General features: G+C 50.0%; 1 protein-coding gene across 6 annotated transcripts in view; it reads left to right on the top strand.

The window, feature by feature from the left end:
• The window catches only part of DNMT3A (DNA methyltransferase 3 alpha), a 129,402-nt gene that overhangs the window by 88,201 nt on the left and 19,114 nt on the right, over positions 1-22,087 (top strand). For 4 of the 6 annotated variants that reach the window (XM_070512456.1, XM_044772070.2, XM_070512458.1 and 1 more), the window contains 7 exons: positions 1,302-1,447; positions 2,280-2,370; positions 2,566-2,714; positions 3,774-3,859; positions 5,843-5,912; positions 6,684-6,802; positions 10,132-10,716. In XM_070512456.1, the coding sequence (XP_070368557.1) occupies positions 1,302-1,447; positions 2,280-2,370; positions 2,566-2,714; positions 3,774-3,859; positions 5,843-5,912; positions 6,684-6,802; positions 10,132-10,273 (803 nt within the window). In that variant the 3' untranslated portion in view covers positions 10,274-10,716. Of the gene's footprint in view, positions 1-1,301; positions 1,448-2,279; positions 2,371-2,565; positions 2,715-3,773; positions 3,860-5,842; positions 5,913-6,683; positions 6,803-10,131; positions 10,717-22,087 lie in introns of those variants that run through there. The other 2 variants (XR_011504132.1, XR_011504133.1) reach the window with 1 other exon arrangement.

The raw sequence follows: 22,087 nt of genomic DNA on the forward strand, positions 1-22,087 counted from the left end.
TGTAAACCAACGTAGAGCTCCTTCTTTATTTGTAAATGCTGCATAGGATCCCTTTGAGTGAAAGTACCATAATTTATTTAATGAGCTCTCTGTTGGATTATTTACTGTTTTTTTCACTATTACGAGCAGTGCTATGACCAGCATCCTACACATACATCTTTATATACTTAAACCATTATCTTTTAGGAAGTTCTGAGCCACAGTATAGGCACTGTTTTTTTCATGTGGTTCTTGACCCTGCCAGAAGCCCTCCTGGAAGGTTGCACTGACTTGTATCCAGCCCTCTGCCCTGCCCCCAGGCTCTGCACTCCTCAGTTCTTAAGAAAGGAATAGCCCTCAGAACTTGTCTTCACGTGACCAGAAGGAGTTGGGCAGTCAGAGCCCAGGGGCCTTGACCAAAGGGCCAGGGTGGGGAAGGCGTCCCAGGCCAGATGTTTGTTTTCTGTTCTCAGCTCAGTGCTGATGTTATATAAACCTAGAGAGGTTAATCTATAGCTTTGGTTTCCCAGGCTGGAACGTTGAGGCCTTCCTAAACCAGGCCACACCCCAAGAAGCTGTAAAAGCTCCTTGGTGGGGAGTCTGTGGGGACCAATGGGGATGGTGCCACAGTCCCCTGTTTCTCTTGAAACTCTCAGGCTCTGTTCTCATTGTTTCCTTGTCTCAGTTCAGCAAGCGTTCGTGGAGGGTTCATGGTGAGGGAGGGAGTGTAGTTAGCACGGGAGGAAACATGTGAATGAGTCTTCCTACTCTGTCTTGACGACCATTTGCAGCCCAAGAGAAGGGCTGAACTAGGAATACACGCTGCTGTGATGAAGTGGAGAGATGCAGGGTGCTGGGGGCTTATAGAGGCAGGGAGGTGATTCCAGGGGGCTGCAGGGTGGGGTGGGGCATTATTTAGAGCAGGTGGCAATTGTGTTGAGTCTTGAAGGATGGGTGGAATTGCAGCAGGAGGTGAAACGGGGACGACGGGTGAGGAAGGACCAGTATACGCAAAGTATAGAAATGGCAAAGAAATGCCATCCAAAGCCAACTGCTCTTCTCCCTGGTTCCTGAAACCAGCTACTGTCCAGTCAGCCTTTCCTGGCCTTGACTCGAAGTAGATCAAACTAGGCATGAAACGGCCTCAGTGTCCTTGTTATCAATATTGCAGTTTGATCTGGAAGGATCCTGCAGCTTACTGGGCAGGGTAAGGCTTGGGCCTATCGCTGACCCACGTGTCCAGCTGGCCAGAGAGCTCCCCTGCAAGGACCAGGGTGCCGGGGAGGTGACCTGGTGACAGTGCTTTTTGCTGGCTGACGCAGGGCTTCTGGTGCTGAAGGACTTGGGCATTCAGGTGGATCGCTACATCGCCTCGGAGGTGTGCGAAGACTCCATCACGGTGGGCATGGTGCGGCACCAGGGGAAGATCATGTACGTCGGGGACGTCCGCAGCGTCACACAGAAGCATGTATGTCAGTGCGGGGGGGGCCTGTCCATCTTCTCTCCATCCCTTGCGCTCAGCTCCTGGGGGTGGGGGCAGCGCCGGCCCGCTTTCGTTTTGTTCATTTCCTCTTTTCCTCTCCTCCCGTTTCCCAGCCTCTCTTCCTCCTCCTCTACCTTTTTCCTCCTCGTCTCCAGGAGGTAATGGGCAGACTAAAACGGGACTGGGGCACTGGCCTTTGCAGGCCTGGGCTGCCCCCTGGCTAGTGTCAGGGCCCTTTCAGTTGAGCGCTTTGAAGTGCAGTGAGGTTCCTGTCCCCCCAGTACTTCTGGTGAAGGCTTTACTAGCCTCCGTTTCTGGTGGGGTCTTGTCTAAATGACCCTTTGCCCTTCCAGTTTTCTGTGTCTACCCCTGAAACTGTAGGCCCTCAGGAATGCTGAAGGGTGTTTGGAGGGTGTTCAGGTGGCCAGACACTGCCCAAAGTGTGCAGAGCTCAAAGTACCTCCATGTTCGGCTGTCCAGCCTGGACTGCCTTCCCACTGAGCAGCTGCTTGTCCTACTGGGAGCACACTGGTTTCCCTTCTGGCCTCAGAGATGATCAAGTTCGGCTGTCTGCACTGGGTTGTCTAGGAAACTGAGCCCAGAGAGCCTCAGTGACTTGCCTGTGGCTGCACAGTGTGTGTGTATGTCATATCTATGTCCTATGTATGCGTGTGTACATGTAGTGAGCGGACAAAGCAGCTGGGTCTCCTCTCTCCTATGCCGAAGAACTTTTTGCCAAATTCACAGATCACTTCTCTCTTCCTTTCTGCCTCTGTCCCCGGACATCAGGCCCATCACATTACCTTTATCCTCCCAGATCCAGGAGTGGGGCCCGTTTGATCTGGTGATTGGGGGCAGTCCCTGCAATGATCTCTCCATCGTCAATCCTGCCCGCAAGGGACTCTACGGTAGGTGCAATGCTCACCCCGCCACCTTCTGAGCTGGTGCTTCCGCACGTAGGTTTCCTACTTGGATATTTCTGCCCTGGGACGGCTACTCCCAACGACCCTGTCCTCCCTTGCCCTCCCCGAGCCCGAGCCCGAGCCACACCGCCGTCTCGTGCAGACAGCCCCAGCTGATGGCTTTCTCTTCCGACCTCTCAGAGGGCACTGGCCGGCTCTTCTTTGAGTTCTACCGCCTCCTGCATGATGCGCGGCCCAAGGAGGGAGATGATCGCCCCTTCTTCTGGCTCTTTGAGAATGTGGTGGCCATGGGCGTTAGTGACAAGAGGGACATCTCGCGATTTCTCGAGGTATAGCCAGCAACCTTGGTTTGGCCAGCTCACTAATGGCTTCTACCTTGGACTGCTGCTTTATCGCTGTCTCATCTGCATTGTGGAGCTGGGGACTGGTGACTTCTGCTTTGCAAGGGGCCTATTCGGGAAGCTCAGAGCTTCCCAATTAGACAGGGAGGAAGCACTGTTAGAGGCCCGCCCCGGAAGGAACCCGTGGTCTCACTCTAAGAGGTGGTGTATGGGTATGGGCCTCAGGATTTAAGGACCTGACTGTTAGTGAATAGGGTAGGGTGCCAGTCTCCTGGAGTTGGGGTTCTGTGTGGTGTTTCGCTGGGGGATCCTTTGAGATACCAAAATCAATTTTTCCTCGACCAGAATGGCTTATCCTCCCTCCCTGGCACCATGACAGATGCATTATGGTACCTGGGAAGAAAATATGGTATTTTATTCCCCATAACATGGGTCCCATCTGGGCTCTGAGCCAGGTGTGAGCTGTGCACAGAGGATTTCCACAGTAGAGGCGTTCTCTGGTGGGCAGTCTGCGAGCTCGAGCCCATGCTCCTGAGTCTTGGGGTCAGTAGCACCTCAGGCTGGCCATCTAACTTTACATGTGAGCAGGTGTCTGTTTGGCTCATAATCTTGAACGTACAGTGAACACATCCACATTCATTGGCACTTACTTTCTCAAAGCTTCTGGGTGAGCTAGTGCTGTGTGGTCCAGTATGGTAGCTATCAGCCATGCATGGTATTTAAATTAACATTAAAATTCCTCAGCCACACTCACCTCGTTTCAAGTACTTATTAACCACCGGCAGCTAGTGGGCTAGTGTAGAGAACATTTCCATCATCACAGAATGTTCAGTTGAGCTGTGCTAGTCTAGAATGTTCCAGTGAGAGCAGGTGGAATGAAGCTAGGTTTAATTCTGGCTTTTCCCAGAGGCTTCAGGCTGTCCCGGTGTGTGGCCTCCTGAGAGAGAAATAAGAGCTTTTGAGGCTTTAAGGCTCTAAACTAACAAAATTTCCTGGCACTGTTAAATATTCCTCTCGCTCATCCTTAATCTCTCTCCTATTTTATAGTCCAACCCTGTGATGATTGATGCCAAAGAAGTGTCAGCCGCACACAGGGCCCGCTACTTCTGGGGGAACCTTCCTGGTATGAACAGGTTGGTGAGAACTCCCGGGCCTGGGGTGGCCACGGGTTGGTGTCTGCAGGCAGGGCAGCGACAAGATGGCCTAAGGAGGAGGGTCACTGAGTGGAACCTCTCAGGCCAGCCTCTTCTGCTGACCAGCTTGCTGCTCTGCCTTGTTCTTCTGTTTCCTTTTCCTTGAGGAAGAAAGGGAGTCAGGCCTAGAAAATACTTGCCTGAGAAACCAAGTAGTGGTGATCAAAAATGGGCGGGGCCTTTAGAAGTGCACTCCTCCTACAAAAGGAGAACCAGCGCGCCGTTGAGTTCTGGAGCTGGTTCTCCTACATCAGTGATGCATCACCTGCATCGGTGATGTATCTAAGTCAGCTGGTCCTTAGCATCCTGAGGTAAAGCTGTGGAGGATGGAGTTGGGGATGGAAGAGAGAGTGGTGCCCACAGCCGGGCCACATCCTGCTCCAGGAGAGGGAATCTTGAAGCAGCACCACGCAGGTCGGAGAGTCCTGCTTCACTTATTAACCACACGCTTTGTTGGCTTCAGGTCCTTTGTTGGAAGGATGTTGTTCGTTTAGGTTACACAGAGAGAGATTTTAATATCCAGGAATGAAGACGGTCTCCTTTCTTCAGTGTAATGATTGCATTATAAAAAGGCCTATGAGGAGGAAGGAGTTCTTGTTGGGAGTTAGCTGTTGAAAAGCAGAGTGACATCCACTCAGTTTAGATATCCTATGATGAGGGAAATATTTTCCAGAAGGTTGGAGTCTGAATTTTAAACCTCCTTGGTATACCTGTAAATTGGAAACATCATTTAATCTGGCCTCAGTGGTCTAATCTCCCTCTCTGCCATTAGCATGAAGTCGTAGGAGCTTCCCCAGTCTCAGACCCATTTGGCAAAGTTGCCATCTCTTGTGAGGGCTTGTTGATGGGAAAGAGACAGGTCAGTGGGGCAGCCGACCTGAAAACTGTCTCAGTTTCCCCCTGAAGTTCCCAAGGTGAGTGTGTGTATTGGAAAAATGGACTGGCTTATGTAGTCCAGTATTTTCATGGAGCCGCTAACTCAGTGTCTCCTGACACACCTTGGCCCTGTAGGATTGCTCTCACCTGCCTCTTCCAACTCTTAAAATTGTAGAACCCTGAGCTTCCGGGAGGAGCAGAGGCACCACATGGGACCAAGTAGAGTGTGTGTGCATAAACAGGGAGGAGTGGGGAGGGGCGCGGTTTGACTGCGGGTCCCCACGTTTCCCATGCTGAGATAGTGGACTGCTACATGAAACCTTCATTAGGGCTGGCCTGGTGGCGCAGTGGGTAAGTTCATGCGCCCCACTTTGGCGGCCCCGGGTTCGCTGATTTCGGATCCCAGGTGTGGACCTATACACTGCTTATCAAGCCATGCTGTGGCAGGTGTCCCATGTATAAAATAGAGGAAGATGGGCACAGATGTTAGCTCAGGGCTAATGTTCCTCAAAAAAAAAAAAAACCTTCATTAAAGGCCAGTGCCAAAGGTGATGTTCAGTGATCTGGTCTGCCTTCTTGAGAAGTGACATGTTGATTACCACAGAATTTTAGTCTTCCAGGGCCTGCGCAGAAGGTCAGTGAATTTCATCCAGTCTACACACCCATGTAACCATCACCATAGTCAAGATACAGAACATTCTGTCACGCCCAAAGCTTGCTTTATGGTGGATACTTTGAAACTCACTATATTTTAAAATAACTGATATAAAAATAATTGGATTTCTCCCCTTCTGGGCTGGCGTTCTCTGTGTGTTTGTAGTTTGAGACCACTTTTGAATTTACCTTTAAGGGTTAGTGCTTTGTGGATTTGTGTCCATGGATGGCTGCAGTGGGTGTGCATGTGTTTTGGGGGAGTTTGAAGGAGTTTACAACATGTGTGGGTGACAAAGGTCCTCTTTTGCTTTCCCGTGTTAATCAGATAGCTGCTGGGTGCGTCCCTGGTGTTCTCCTGGTTTCTGCTGTTACCTTCTCTCTTCTGCCTCCTAGGCCGTTGGCATCCACTGTGAATGATAAGCTGGAGCTGCAGGAGTGTCTGGAGCATGGCAGAATAGCCAAGGTCAGCCCCAGGGCCAAAGCTCTCTACTGTGGGGTCAGGGGCAAGGGCAGAGGGCAGGATGAGCTGGAGCAGCCCCCAGGGCTGCATCCCACGTGCCCTCTCGGGCCCTATGGGCACAGCAATTGAGGAGGTCGCACGGGGTCCTGTACCCAGTTGGCCAGAGGGGAGGGCCTAGGGGAAAGCCTGGAGGACAGGGAGAGATCAGAAATGCTTGCTGGCCTTCAAGCCCTTCCTCGTTGAGCATCGCCTACTAGTCCTGTGGGAGGCAGACAATAGAAGTCTTTGCCAAGGTCCCTGGATCTGCTAGGGCCTTTAAATTTTTTGGCCAGGACCTATTGCACAAGCCTTCAGAGCAGAGATTTCTCCTGTGATGTGGAAGCTTCGTTTCTCCCTGGAGAAATTCCATTCGGGACTCCTGGCACCCCAGCAGTGTCTTCAAGCCCCTGAGTAATTTGCCATCCTTTTACCTGCAAATCACTACACCTGTGAAAGAACCAAGTCTTAGAAGACTTAAGAAGGACATTGCCTCAAGCTGCTACCTCTCAAGTCCTCGGCCAGCGGAATTGGACTAAGGATGGCTGGGTGACCTCAGAGTGGGAAAAAGAGCAAGGCAGTGGGGTCTGCAGAGGCTCCCTACTGACCCTGGCCCCTGGATGGACCAGGCCTTGTCAGTGTTCGACTCACCAGTCTCTGGCAAGTGCCTGGCACACGCGGTAGATGCATGACCAGCGAATGAGTGCTCATTCCTCTTTTCCTTTCCTTGTTTTCTAGTTCAGCAAAGTGAGGACCATTACTACTAGGTCGAACTCCATAAAGCAGGGCAAAGACCAGCATTTCCCCGTCTTCATGAATGAGAAAGAGGACATCTTATGGTGCACTGAAATGGAAAGGTACCCAAGGCCATGTGCTGGTGTCATTGGGGTGTGTGGTGTCTTCTGATTGCTGTGCTCGAGGGAGGGATCTCTGCCTCTCCTGGCCAGGCTCGTCTCTTCCACAGATACCATGTGAGCAGTGGGTTTTCCCAAGCATTTCCCCACGGGGCAGATTCTTGAGGAGGACTCCTGTGCATTGTAAGGCTGGTCCCAAAATAAGAGTTGTCTAGGAAACACTCCACGATGCCTTGGCTCCCAGAGGTCCTGCTGAAGTCCAAGGAAACATTGCAGCTGCAGGAGCTTCCTTAACTCGTGCTGCTAATTTTGGGTACCTTTCAAACAAGGACAGTGTAGGAACAGGTGGGCCTTACAGCCTGAGCATCCTGATTTGGTGCAAACTGGACTCATGGGCTAGATTGCCTTCTCATTCTTGGTGTAACTGCAATGTAGTCAGACAAAGAGACCGATTACACAGCCAGAGCAAGTAGGAACCCCTGGAACTTCTGAAGTCAGGCAGGCGTTCAGCTCCTTTGTAAAGTTTTCGCTCCTCATGGAGAAGATGCTAGGGATGGATATTTATTACATACAGACTTCAGATACCCACTGTGGATCCAGGTCTCTGGTGGAGCATGTCTTGGAGGTGTCTTTCACAAATACTAACTTTGCCTCTACTGTATGGTAAGTCTCCAGGCAGTGACTGTGTTACAGGCATACCTCGGAGATATTGCAGGGTCTGTTCCAGGCCACTGCAGTAAAGCGAGTCACGCAAATTTTTTGGTTTCCCAGTGCATGTAAAAGTTATGTTTACGTGATAGTAGTCTAGTAAGTGTGCAATAGCGTTATGTCTAATATTTTATTGGTAAAAATGCTAACCATATCTGAGCCTTCAGTGAGTCGTAACCTTTTGCTGGTGGAGGGACTTGCCTTGATGTTGATGGCTGCTGACTGATCAGGGTGGTGGTTGCTGAAGGTTGGGGTGGCTGTGGCAATTTCCTAAAATAAGATAGCAATGAAGTTTGCCGTATCAACTGATTCTTCCTTTCTCAAATGATTTCTCTATAGCAATGCCATGCTGTTCATTTACCCACAGTAGAACTTCTTTCAAAATTGGAGTCAATCCTCTCAAACTCTGCTTCTGCTTTATCAACTAAGTTGATGTAATATTCTAAATACTTTGTTGTCATTTCAATAATCTTCACAGCATCTTCACCAGGAGTAGATTCCTTCTCCAGAAACCACGTTCTTTGCAACTCCTCATCCATTCTACTTTTATCATGAGATGACAGCAATTCAGTCACATCTTCAGGTTCCACTTCTAACTCTTGCTGTTTCCACCACATCTGCAGTTACTTCCGCCACTGAAGTCTTGAACCCCTCAAAGTCATCCACAAGTGTTGGAATCAACTTCCTCCAAACTCCTGTTAATGTTGATATTTTGACCTCTTTCCATGAATCACAGGTGTTCTTAATGGCCTCTGGAATGGTGAATCCTTTCCAGAAGGTTTTGGATTTACTTTGCTCATATCCATCAGAGGAATCATCATCTATGGCAGCTATTGCCTTATGAGATGTATTTCTTAACTAATAAGACTTGAAAGTTGAAATTACTCCTTGAGCCATGGGCTGCAGAATGGATGTTGTGTTTCATTGTTAATGCCATCGAGTTGACTCCAACTCCTAGTGACCCTGTGTACAGTAGAGAGGAGCCCTGCTCAGTCTTTTTGCGCCGTCCTCTCATCTTTCTGTGCTATATCAGACAATGCTCTGCTGCTATTCCTAGGGTTTTCATAGCCGGTTTTTTTCGGAAATGGGTGGCCAGGTCCTTCTTCATAGATTTAATGTTGGCAGGCATGAAAACATTAATCACACTGTATATCTCCATCAGCTCTTGGATGACCAGGTGCATTGTCAATGAGCCGTAATATTTTAAGAGGAATCTTTTTTCTGAGCAGTAGGTCTCAACAACTGGCTTAAAATATTCATAAACCATGTTGTAAACAGATGTGCCGTCATCCAGGCTTTGTTGTTCCGTTTTGTCTGTGTTGTTCCACGGGCAAAGTAGGTTTAGCATAGTTCTTAAAGGGCCTTAGTCTTTTCAGAATGTTAAATGAGCATTTGCTTCAACTTAAAGTCACCAGCTGCATTAGCCTTTAACAGGAGAGTCAGCCTGTCCTTTGAAGCTTTGAAGCCAGGCATTGACTTCTCTCCAGCTCTGAAAGTCCTAGATGGCATCATCTTCCATTATAAGGCTGTTTTGTCCACTTTGATAATCTGTTGTTTAGTGCAGCCGCCTTCGTTCGTTATCTCAGCTGGATCTTCTGGATAACTTGCTGCAGCTTCTACAATCACCACTTGCTCCCTCACCTTGCACTTTTATGTTATGGAGATGGCTTCTTTCCTTAAACCTAGTGAACCGACCTCTGCTGGCTTCAGACTTTCCTTCTGCAGCTTCCTCACCTCTCTCAGACTTCATAGAATTGAAGAGAGTTAGGGTCTTGGATTCGGCTTTGGCTTAAGGGAGCATTGTGGCTGGTTGGATCTTCTATGTAGACCACTAAAACTTTCTCCATATTAGCAATAAGGCTGTTTCGCTTTCTTATCATTCGTGTGTTCCCTGGAGTAGCACTTTTAATTTCCTTCAAGAACTTTTCCTTTGCATTCACAACTTGGCTAAGTGTTTGATATAAGAGGCCCAGCTTTCAGCCTGTCTCGGCCTTCAGCGTGCCCTCCTCACTAAACTTAATCGTTTCTAGCTTTTGATTTAAAATGAGAGACGTGCGACTCTTCCTTTCAGGTGAACACTTAGAGGCCATTGCAGGATTATTAACTGGTCTGATTTCAGTATCGTTGTGTCTCAGGGCATAGGGAGGCCGGAGGAGAGGGAGACGGGGGAACGGCCAGTTGGTGGAGCAGTCAGAAAACACACAACGTTTATCGATTAAGTTCGCTGTCTCATATGGGCGTGATTTGTGGTGCCCCTAAACAATTACAACAGTAACATCAAAGATCACTGATCACAGATCACCATAACAAATATGATAATAATGAAAAAATTTGAAATATTGTGAGAATTCCAAAATGTGACACAAGAGATACAAAGTGAGCAAATCCTGTTGGGGAAAAATGGCGCCGATAGACTTGCTTGACACATGGTTGCCACAGACCTTCAGTGTGTAAAAAGTGTAATGTGTGCGAAGCGCAATGAAACAAGGTTTGCCTGTACTTACCTTCAACTCCACAGAAAGTAGCCGGGTGCCCGAGGCTTGAGTTGGTTGTAAAGGACGGAAGGTTCAGCAGAGCCACACAGGCCAGCGCTCACCCCTGCCCTTTCTGCCTTTTCTCCCCAGGGTATTTGGCTTCCCTGTCCACTATACCGACGTCTCCAACATGAGCCGCTTGGCGAGGCAGAGACTGCTGGGCCGGTCATGGAGCGTGCCGGTCATCCGCCACCTCTTCGCTCCACTGAAGGAATATTTTGCTTGTGTGTAAGGGACATGAGGGCAAACTGAGGTAGTGACAGAAGTTTAAACAAACAAACAAACAAAAAAAATAAAACACAACAAAACACCAAGAACATGAGGATGGAGAGAAGTATCAGCACCCAGAAGAGAAAAAGGAATTTAAAACAAAACCACAGAAGCGGAGATACCGGAGGGCTTTGCCTTGCAAAAGGGTTGGACATCATCTCCTGGTTTTTCAATGTTAACCTTCAGTCCTATTTAAAAACAAAACCAATCTCCCCCACCCTTTTTTTTTGGTCAAACATTTTGTTTTCTACTCTTTTCAGAGGGGTTTTCTGTTTGTTTGGGTTTTTGTTTCTTGCTGTGACTGAAACAAGAGGGTTTATTACAGCAAAAGTCAGTAACAGAAAATAGTAACAATACCTTGCAGAGGAAAGATGAGAGAGAGGAAAAAAGGAAATACTATAAAAATCTATATATTGGATTTTTTTTTTTTTTTTTTTTTTTTTTTTTTTTACTATATATCTTTTTTGTTGTTGTCTCTAGCCTGATCAGATAGGAGCACAAGCAGGGGACAGAAAATAGAGACACTCAGGCGGCAGAATTCCCTCCCAGCCACTGAGCTGTCTTGCCAGCACCATTCCTGGTCATGCAGAACAGAACCCAGCAGCAGTAGGGAGACGAGACCACCATACAAGACCCTTTTATACAGTATTTCAGGTGCCTACCACACAGGAAACCTTGAAGAAAATCAGTTTCTAGAAGCCGCTGTTACCTCTTGTTTACAGTTTATATATATATGATAGATATGAGATATATATATAAAAGGTACTGTTAACTACTGTACAACCTGACTTCATAATGGTGCTTTAAAACAGCGAGATGAGTAAAAACATCAGCTTCCACGTTGCCTTATGTGCAAAGGGTTTTAACTGAGGATGGAGAGAGGGAGACAGCTTGAAGGTGGATCATTGTCATGTGGGTTCTTTTCCCCTTGGTGTTTAACAAGGTGAAAGAGGAGAATGTGGGAACAGCATCCTCCCATTTCTCCCTGCCAAAAAGGGGGGTGGTAAGATGAAGTGGTCGGGACGGTGGAAAGCTGAGGTGGAATTCATCCAGGCTCACGCAATAACCTTTTGATTTTTTTCGAAAAGGAGACTCCCTCGGCAAGATGGCAGGCTAAGGGGTCTCATTCCCAATTTCTCACATTAGCCGATTCGAGGGCTCCTTGTGGTGGGATCAGAGGTGATCCAGAGTGCGGGGAAAGTGACAGTTTAAGCCCCACCTGGAGCAAATAAAAAAACATACAAAACGTACTGGTGCTTTCCTGTCTAAGTCGCCTTTTGTGTGTTCTTTTATGAGGCCCCCACCATCCACCCTCTGTGCACAAGGCGGCTTCCGGCCCCTGGAATGTGATGTTTTTGGTCATCTCCAAAGGCTGCAGTTTTATACTGGGAGGCTGATGACACCTTTTGTTATAATTATTCTTATGGTTCTGGTTATAATTATGTTTGTTTTCAGATTTTCTTTAAGAAAACGAAAACCCAACCCCCCCTCCCTTTAGGTTTCAAACCAAGGTGCGGGGAGCAGGGTGCTTCTAAGTTAGTGGTGGCCCTGGTGCCCTGGCTCCCTACCCCTCGGGCCAGGTGGGCCACCGGGCGCAGCAACAGCTGGGCAACTGGGGAGTCCCCCCAAGGCCGGCCTTCCGGCGCGTCCCTCTTCTCTTCTACTTCCCCTCCTCTCAAGTCATGTGTGTCAGGGCTGGAGGGAGGGCCGGGCATCTCTCTCCGCGTGTGTGTGGTTGGAGTGGTGTGTATTTCTTTTCTAGTACTTGGTCTGATGATAGCTGTCCCCTTACCTCGCGTCGGCAGCACCTGGAGCCCCAAGTGCAGACACTTGGTTCCACTTCCTACCGAGGCGGGCAGCCTGGCGTTGACGGTAGGCAGGGACAGCATTGGTGGCTCCGGGGTGAGGGCCAATGGGCAGATGCTTGCCTGGATAGATGGGGTGTAGATATGTGGCATATAGAGATATATATTTTATAATGGGAGGGGGGATGGCACCTCCTGGGACTGGCAGGGCTGGGAGGTGTGCTGTCAAGCACATGGTCCCAAGTTCGCATCCCTAGAAAGATAGGGCCTATGGTGATAGGCGCTATATAAATACATAGATAGGGTCATGTATAAGAAATATTATGTAGTGGGGAGCGGGGGAAGGGGACTCAGAACGCTGATCCTCAGACCCCATGCAGACATAAGCCCCACACCAATCAATCAATTCCACACACATACACAGGAACATATTTCTCTACCGATGCATAATAAATGCACTCACTCACACACAGCCAGGGAGCTCCCAGTGCGATTCTCCCCAGGATTCAGGACTTTGTGGAGTCGGCCCTGCAGCTCTTTACCTCTGTTGCCCTGATTGCAGGTAGACTGTCAATCCCAGAAGTTGCTAGGTGCTGAAGGCAGGAAAAGGAGGAGGTTTCATTTTAGCAGGTGCTCTCCTCTAGCAGGTAGCGTTCTATCTCTTTTGCCCCTGGTGATGTCAAAAGATTCTTCTGTTAGCAACCTGTGATACTGACCTGCAACTCTAGGCACCAGTAAAGTCAGCCCTCAACTCCCCCTACCTATTCTCCCCCAACCAAAATGAAATTGACATCCAGGTCTGTCTTGGCCAGGGGGCTTCCATTGGAAAGAAATGGGACAGCAAACCTCATCTTTTGAATAAAGCAAATTAGTAATTGGTGACAAAACTAAACCAAGACTTTGAATCCCTCGCTCATTGCTCAGGAGTAAGCTCATAGCCGGTGGCCGCAGTCTCCCACTCCTTTTAGGGGTGCTTAGTTCTGGACCCCAAGCTACTCATTTCCTTGTTGGATTGGTTTTTAAGATCACATCCAGTTGCTTCCTGCCAGCTCTGTGACGTGATGGCAGGTGGTGATGCTGGACCCTCGTGGGGCTGGAGCAGCTAGGAGGGAGGATCCCTCTGCCCCTCCCTCGTTGGAGTCTCTGTACCTAACTGTGGTGCTCGCCTGTCCCCTCCTCCTCCAGCCAGGCTCCATCTTCCTGGCCTGGAGTCCACCAGCACCACTCCAGGAGGGCTGCGGGGAGGAGGGCTGCCTCAGGCAGTCCCAGGTGCTCCCTCCCCCGCCGGCCATCGCTGCGGTCTTCCCAGCCCTGGTGTCAGGACAGTGTCCCCGTGGGCCTTCCTCTGCAAAAGGACTTTCCAGGTCTCGTGGCTCTCCTAGGCCTTTTGTCCACTGCTTAAGTGAAGGAGTTTGCCTTTCTTAGTAGCGAAAGCTCCACCCAAGGGCTGGTGTGGGGAGGAAACTTGGTAGCCAAGGATGTGTGGCAAGCCTGAGGGATTAGCGTGGGCTGGCCAGCTTGCTCCCAGGAGGCCTGGTTGTTGTGGCTGATACTTCAGAGCGCTTGTTCCTCCCAATCTAGCAACCTGACTGGGCCCAGAACGGGCCAGCTGCCCCCTCGCACGGATGAGAGTTAATCACCAGCGTTTCTTCCAGCCCAACCTGTGGGTAGAACTTGGTAGAGTGCAGGGGACCTTGGGAATGTGCCAACATGGCCATGCTGGGGTGCCCTTAACAATCTGCTTCCAACCCTGGGGGCCAGGTATCGGGTCACCTTCTGGAGGGGAGCTGTGCTTCGACAGGCTGAGGTAGGGTTGTGTGAAGATTAAGATGTGGGGGATCATTACACTTGCTGTGGATGAGGCTGAGGGTAGAGGCCTTGGAGCAGGAGAAACCAAGGCAGCCTAGGGGAAATTCTGGAGTATGTCGCCAGTGGGATTTTCTTTGTAAAGAGCCGGCCCATTTACCCCTGGAAAGGAGGGCTTCTAGGAACTGAGGAGGATGCCTCCCTACTTAACTGCAGGTGCCAAGTGAGGCGTGGTGCCAAAGATCTGTGGCTCCGGTCTGGGGGAGGTAGCGGGGGCTCATGCCAGGTCGAAGAGCCCTTGGTCTCCTGCTTGAGGAGGAACTTAGTCCCCAGCAGGTGGCTGCTGAGCCCCGTGGGCCTCGAGCTGGCTGGTGCTAACCGCCCTCCCCACAGGACTGGCTGGAGAACGACAGGCTAGGGGAGCTGCAGGTGAGGATTAGAGGGGGGGCGGGGTGCTTCTGTCGGCAGCTGACGACATGGATGTGTTACTATCTGTTTTTCTCTCTAGAGCCCAGAACCTTCCTGCTATTGAACATTCTACTAGAAAGCAAACTTCCCAAAAGAGCATCCAGGACCTCTTAGCTTTTGAGACAGGCTTGGGAGTGGTTGGCTGGTGAGATGCCCGTGTGAGTTTTGGTGAGTCGCTAGGGTGAGGACTGGGACAGGCAGACCCAGCAGGCAGTAAGGCTCTTGCCTGTTGAACTGGTTCCATGAGGGCCGGCTCCCCTTACTTACCGCTCAGCTGTCAGCTCTGGGGAAGCCTGGAGGGGAATAACTCACCATCTCCAGCACAGGAAGGTCTGTAACAGGAGCAAGGGAAGGAATATTTCAGCAGAGCCATCTGGGAAATGTCCTACAGGAAAACTGCAGTCAGCGGTCTTCATATCTTTGATTATGTAAGTATGCATAAAGTGGATCCTGGAGGCGGCTTTGAATTCCTGTTGCTGTTCGACTTGGTGCGGAGTTGCTGTGGCCCTGGTGTCTTTCAGAGGTGTCATTTTCAGGAAACTTGCAGGAGGCCCCTCGAGTTGTGGCTTGGGCCCTGGTGCCTGCCTGGCACTGTAATCTGAAGAGGGCTGGCTGTTTCGTTTGGTCAGGGGACCAGCAGAGCCAAGATTCTGGTGAGCACTGAGTTTCTAGCCGGGCCCCATTTTGATCCCAGGAGGTGATGAGTCTGGATTTGTCATCGGGCATTGTCTAGTCTGATTGCTCCCAGTGCTTGTCATTAAAGGCGACACTGGAGTTGTCCTGCCGTCTGGCAGGGAGCAGCTGAAGCCTTTCCCTGACCCCAGGATGGGAAGGGTGTTGTGGAGAGCTGGCTGGAGCTAGCGTGGCCCTCCCAGCCGTTCTCTCTCTTGAGGCAGGGATTGACTACAAGTGTTCGGAGGATCTAGGAGGAGAGAGAAGAGATTAATTTAAAGGATGGACTCCACTGTGCTAGCAGAAGCTCTCGAACCTTTACGTTTTGGTCGGGGAAGGCTGGGGTCTTTGGGAGGCCGCAGCCCCTCGTGCACCTGTGTGTTTCAGCTCAGGCCGGCTTTGGTTGGTGACCTCTTGCTTATCCCTGACCCCAGGCAGTGGAGTTTTGGGGGAGGGAGACACAAGCAGGGAAAAAGCAGTGAGGACAAGGATGGAAAGTTCCTTTGCTAGTCATGACTGGCTAAATTGCCCAAACAGAGGCCGGTGGACTCCTGTTAACTCCACTAACTGGAAAACTCCCCCAGTCTGCTCCACCCGAGGGTCGTGGGAGGGCGGTTTTTTTGAACCCCAGTGTGGCGGCCTCAGCCCCGTGCCTGAGGAGATGAGCAGGGATCGAAAGCACCACCTGAGTCCCATTTCGCTTCACAGACTGATTTGGTTGCACAGCCCTAGAATTCAACCAACAACAAAAATGCCGAAATTCCTTAGAATACGCAGAGGGAGGAGGTGACTCAACAAGGTGCTAAAACATTTTATTAAAAATATATATTGTTAAATTAAGTCTGCTGTCTGGACAATGACTGTTTGTTTTGTTTTCTTGTAGTGGAGTTTAAAAGAGACTATTATTTTACTCTGATATATTATTATTAAAAAGGCATTTTAACTTTGTACTTGAAAACTAAATGAGCGATTTCATGTGTTTTAGCTGAGGCATTGAAGTAGCGGGTGCTTACTTATTTGTGGGAAATCATGTATTCATACTGAAGAATAAACTCCGTAGCTGACTTGGTAATAACTTTTACTGTTACAGACGATTTCGCTTTGACCCCGGCGGCAGAGCACTTTACTCCACATTCCACGCAGCTAAATGCAGGACTTACTCCCCAGATCCTTCCCTCCCACCCCTCTTTCCTTTATTCTTCAGTTCCTCTTTTTTCCTTTTTTTTTCCTTTTTTTTTTTTCCTGGTTCCAGCATCCTTTCACCACTGTATTTTTTTAGGGTTGCTTCTCTATTTATTGACAATAATAATGTACATTTCACAGTCTGGTTCTGGGACATCCAGGGAGGGGCGCGTGTGTGAGGGCCCTGAGGGGGTCCCCCCGCCCCCCGGTGTTCTGTTGTATCTCTGTGTAAGTGATGCTCGTGACATAGCTGTTTATGAAATTAAAGAGGTCAGTGCGTACAGCAGATGTAGAAAGTCTGTCAGTTCCGCCTTCATCACATTTTTTTTGTGCCCAGAAGAATATAATAAAGCTCCTTTCTAATGTACTTGTGCTGGAGAACACTTGAATAAATGGACTGTTTTTGTGCAAAAAGAAAAACGGAAAAAGCACCGTAATAATGTCCTTTTGTCTTGCGTCTCCTTTCCCCTGACATGACTGTTGACAGCCTGCTCCCGAGGGGCTGAGTGCCCAGGTGGGAGGACTAGCTTTGGGTCCAGACGACGTAGTTCCTCCCTTTAAAACATCACCTATGTGAGCATTAAGTAGGGACTGTAAACTGGGTGAGAAAAAGGACAGTTTGGTTGACTTGAAGCTCAAAAAATAACTTGTAGTGAGATAGGTTTGCTGGAAAAGCAAATTTTGTCCTGGGCTGAATGATAGTTTTCAGAGTAGAGCCAGGAGAGGAGATGGTTTCGTGCCAGTGTCTTGGTCAGGTGAGCCTGAGGGCTTTTGCTCCGGGCACTGTTCCCCTCTCTGGGGGGTTTCTCCAACACACAAGGTGCCCAGAGGAGAGCAGCTGGGGTTCTAGACAGTCTGGACTCTGCAAGGAACCCTGGAACGAATTGAGGCCCTTGGCCTAAAAAAGGGAGAATTGAGAGATGTTTGCAAACACTGAGCGGGCAGGCCCAAGGGGCTGGGATGATTCTGGATAGTTCCGTAAGGCAGCAGAAGTGGGGTCAGTTGGCAGGAGTTGACCTGTTTCAGCTCAGCGTTTCACCCCTGGCCAGCAGGGCAAGGGGCTGCCTGGAGTGCAGTAAAGCCCTGGTCAGGAAGAGGCGCTGGACAGTCACTGGGGATACTGCTGGCCTTCCTTGAGACCCCAAGTCTGGGTTCCTCTTGGTGCCTGGCGCCTCCTCAAAACTGTCTTGCAAGTGGGCGGTGCCTTGTGGTTTGAAGAGGCCGTTCACACAGTCTTCCCTTCATCCTCATGATTCTTTGCCTGGCAGTCACTAGTTCCCTGTCCCCACCATCGAAGAGACTGAATCTGAACACATCTAAGAATTGGGATCTTCCCGCCACATCTCAACTCTAAGACCCCTGGCATTCTGTGCCAAGCAGGTCCAGCCAATGGTTTCTTCCCTTAAGGGAGGGTTATTCGAACCTTCTTTTCTGCATTAGACTTCCGGGGAGGTTTAGGGCTGCACCACTTTGCTGGCAGCTTTGAAAGAAATTATCAGGGGAGAATTTGAGAAAAAGGAGAAAATAGGCTTTTTTCATGGGCACTTTTCTTTACAAAATTGTAAATGTACATTTAACTTTTATCCTACTTTTTTATAAATAGTTTTCAGTGTTGATGTAGAATTCTTTTTTTTTTAATGGCTGCATGGCATTTTCTTGTTGGATGTTTGTTTCTTTATATATGCATTTTATTTTAGCTATAAATAGAGCTGCAATAAATATCTTTATGTGTTGGCTTTTCCCCCCTATATTTTGTATTTTTTCCTTCAGATACATTCCCAGAGATGAGACTTACTGGGGCAAAGTAGATGAACATTTTGGTTGGCTCCTGATGCCCACTCCTGGATTTCCTCCCAGTGGTCAGCAAACAGAGTGTATGTTCAGCTCTGAGGCTCTCGGTTCGGAAAAAAATATAGTCCTTAGTTTGGCCAATTCAGAAATCTGTGTTAATACCTGTGAGAAAGTAAAGACTTAAGACTTTTTTTTTGAGAAGTAAGAGGTGGGAACACCACCGTTTGGTGACTAAATTTTGAATATTAGTTCACTTGGCATGCCTACCTGGCAGAAGTCTGGTGGGGGATGGAATTCACCCTGAACCTTAGAGACTCTAGCTCAAGGCTAAGGAGAAATGAGAGGGTGTCATCCATGCCCCTTAGCTCTGAAAGCCAAGCCTGAGCACCCCAGTGTCGTGAGCTGGGAGTTCAAGGTCTGGCCAGAGCCTACGGAAGGGAGCTGCTGGGGCCATTTCCTTAATAAAACTGTCCTGTGAAGCTCCTGGATTTGAACAAGGTGTCAATCAATGATAGGGAGGGACAGGGGAGCGTCAGAGCTGGGCAGGAGTCAAGGCAGTCATGAATGACGGGGGCCAGAGCCCACTGAGACTGCCCGGGGGGTGGGGAGGGTCTGTTGGGGTGGAGAGGACAGGCTGCACACCACCAGCGCCAGGCTTATGGGTTCCAGAGAAGCTTCCTTGGGTTCAGCAGGGTTGACCTGGTGGATCTGGAGGGGAATAGAGTGGGGAGGGAGACAGAGACTGCTTGGGGGCTGGCTGGGGGGAGACCAAAGCCATAACTAACAGGCCAGAGGTGGCAGGCATGGACAGTGGTGTAATTCCTGGGGTTTGTGGGTGTTAGGTGAGGGGCTGCAGTAAGGGGAAGAAAGCTTATGTTGGAGGTGGGGGCACAAGGAAGTCACATCCAAGAGGATCAGGGCTCCCCGAGATGGTCTCCTGGCATCACCCCAAAGCACCCTTTCTCCTTGGCTCCAATACACTTTAAAGGAAAGAGCCCATTCACTTCAGTGGCACCTTTTCCTCTGCAGCTGGGGTTCTATGAGGGGGTGCAGCTGGGTTAGGAGGAAAGTGCCTGGAAGTTTAGGGGATTATGGGCAGAGGCCTCTGAGAGGGGGACGATTGAAACAGCAATTTTCAGAGCTGGATTCAAATCTCAGAGAGCAACCCAGCCACCCCCTCATTTTCAACCCCGAAGCCCCAGGTGCCCTGAACTGTCAGAAGAAAGACCTTAGCATTTAGGACCTGAGGATCCAAATCCTGTGTGACCTTGGAAGGGTTAGCTGCCTGTCTGGAGCCTTGGTCCTCTCATTGGAAACCTGGGTTTTATCTTCTTGACAAGGATGTAGCCTCTGGTGTCCACTTCCCGAGCCAGGGTGTGGGGTTAGTTGCTGGGCCTGGGGACCGAAGGAGCCCTGCCTGTGGAGATGCACCGCCAGGTGGCCCTCACTGAGCCCAGGGCTTTGGCCAAAGTCAGTGTCCTTGGGTGGAGGGAGGAACTCCGGGCCTCCGGCGAAGCTTTGGCCCTCATGGAATCACAAGGTCCCCACTCCTCGAGAGGGTAGGAAAAATACCGCCACCTATCCATCCCTTGCCCGGCCCTGACTTGGCTCATGTTACAGCGACATGAACCTTATTGATCCCCTAGGTCCTGCCTGGCCCAGTGTGAGCACTTCCGCTCTCTCTGTCCTTCCTCCCCCAACCCACCCCTCTTGCCTGTCTCAGGAGGGAGCTGCCCTGCTCCTCGGCTCCCGGCTCCGAATCCCACTCCGCCCTCCTGCTCGGGCTGCGGCTCCCTCCGTCTGGCACCATCCATGTCTCTGTTTCTCCCGGAGCATTTCCTTAATGGCACCCATCCATCTTAAACACACACTGTCCCTTGACCCCCCTCCAGATGCTCTATTTCTCTGCTTCACTTTACAGCAAAACATGAAAGCACTCCCTGTCTTTGCCGGCTCTGCTTTCTCACTTCCTGTTCTCCTCCACCCACCCCAGCGGGGCCTTCACCCCACCGTCCCACGTGACCTCTCAGGAGCCTCTCAGGTGACGTCCCTCCTCCCTGAAACCCCTTCTCTCTGGGCTCCTGACATCATACCTCGCGTCTTCCTATCCCACTGGGCCCCTTCCTCTTCCTGTTCTCTGAACGTTGGAGGGCCCCAGGGCTCCCACATCTGCTTCCACCCCCAGCTTCTCCCACAGGCCCAGGTTCCCGTAGCCAACTGCCCGCTCGGTCTCCCCACTTGGGTGTTAAACGGGCACCTCAAATGTGACCTGTCAAAAACATCGTGTCTGGTCTCCTCCCAACCTGCTCCCAGTCTTCTCCGTCTTGGTAACTGGTGCTTAATTGGTGTCAAAACCCTGGGACTTATTCTTGCTTCCTCTCTTTCTGCCACATCCCACATCCAGTTCACCAGCTTGTTCTAACACTACTCACCTCTAAATACATCCTCAGTTTGGCCATTTTTCACTATCTTACTTCTGCAGCTTTAGCCCAACTCCCTGTCATGTGTCCCCTAACTGGTCTCTGTCCCTATCATACCACGACAGGGCTCTTTGCTTCTGTTCCTGTCCCTTCCAGCCCATTTACTACAGATAATAATCTCATTAAAAATCAAATGTTAAAGAAAACTCCATCTGTTGTGTGCTATTGCAAGGATAAACCCTTCTTACCCCAGCCTACAAAGCCCCTCCCTACTCAGACAGCAACCCGGCCACACTGGCCTTCTTTCCCTTGAGTATGCCAAGCTCTTTCTCATCACAGGGCCTTTGCACATGCTGTACCATCTACCTGGAAATCTTGCTCATCTGCCTCCTCTGCCTGTTTCCCCTAGTTCAGATCTCAGCTCAGAAAAGCACTCCCTGGTTGTTCCATCTCAAGTAGTCTTGTGCCCCCTCTTCTCTGCTTTATTCATTGTCTTCATAGCTATCACCTTCTGAAATTCTTACTCATTATTTTGCTTACCTGTTTATTGCCTATCTTCCCTCCTAAAATGAAAGATCTGCAGGAGCAGGGAATTTTCCTTGTTTCTGTAGTATCCCCAGGGTCCAGAGCAGGTCTGGTACATCATCGTTATATAGTAATTATCATCATTATTATAATTAACATGTATTGAGTGCTCAGTCTGTACCAGAAGTCATTCTGTATTCACTCATTTAATCGTCCCAACCCTCTGTGCTACATACTCTTACCTCATCTTACAGGCGGGATACGTACTCTGCCCACGGTCACTGAGCACACAGGGGCAACACCTGAATTTCAAAACCTGTCTGCACCCTGCAAGGCTGCAGGTCGCAGCCTTAGTTACCTGCCCCGACTCCGCCTCTCACACATCTTGGGCTGGTCCCTTGGGGTCCCTGTGGTGGCTCTCCGCTCCCTTCTCAAGGGTCTGGGTGTGTGGCTCCTCGCCCTTCCGGGCTTAGACCTGGCTCCTTCTCCACCTACCACCCCAGGGGGCTGCCTCTTCTTCGGGGTGGGGGGCATGCAGGAGTTGGAAGGCAGGCCTGGGGCGCCTCAGGAGGAGAGTTCCTATTTTATAGCTCCTGCTCTGTGCAGACACTCCTGCTGGTCCCGCCTCCCCGAGAGACGCTACTCTGGCTCAGATTTGGATCCCCTCTCCCCTAATTTTCTGTTTCAGCCCCTGATTTGTTTCCTTTGTGGTTCTTATCACGATTGGTAATCATTTCATGTACTCATTTATTGTATTTCCCTCACTAAAATGGAAATCCAGGGGAGTAGAAACAGAATCTGTCTTGTCCTGTACTGTGTCCCCAGAAGCAAATTACATGTTTGTTGAATGAATGGGTAACCACACCCCGCCCCGCACCTGTGGGGATCTCTAGGACAGTGGTTCTCCCCGTCTCGGAAGCCTCTTGCTGGGCTGAGCAGGGTTTAGGGAGTTATTTAAAACATCTGGGGCCACTGTTAGTTCCTACTCAGCTGCGTAAATGCCTAGCTTATGTCCACAGTGTACAAAGGCAAGGAGAAGGGAAGCAGCATTCATTATTGACTGTCTGCTGTATACAAAGAATCCTACCCCACAGCTGCCAACAGTGA

Source organism: Equus asinus, chromosome 6 (assembly GCF_041296235.1).
Source record: "Equus asinus isolate D_3611 breed Donkey chromosome 6, EquAss-T2T_v2, whole genome shotgun sequence".
NCBI lineage: Eukaryota > Metazoa > Chordata > Mammalia > Perissodactyla > Equidae > Equus > Equus asinus.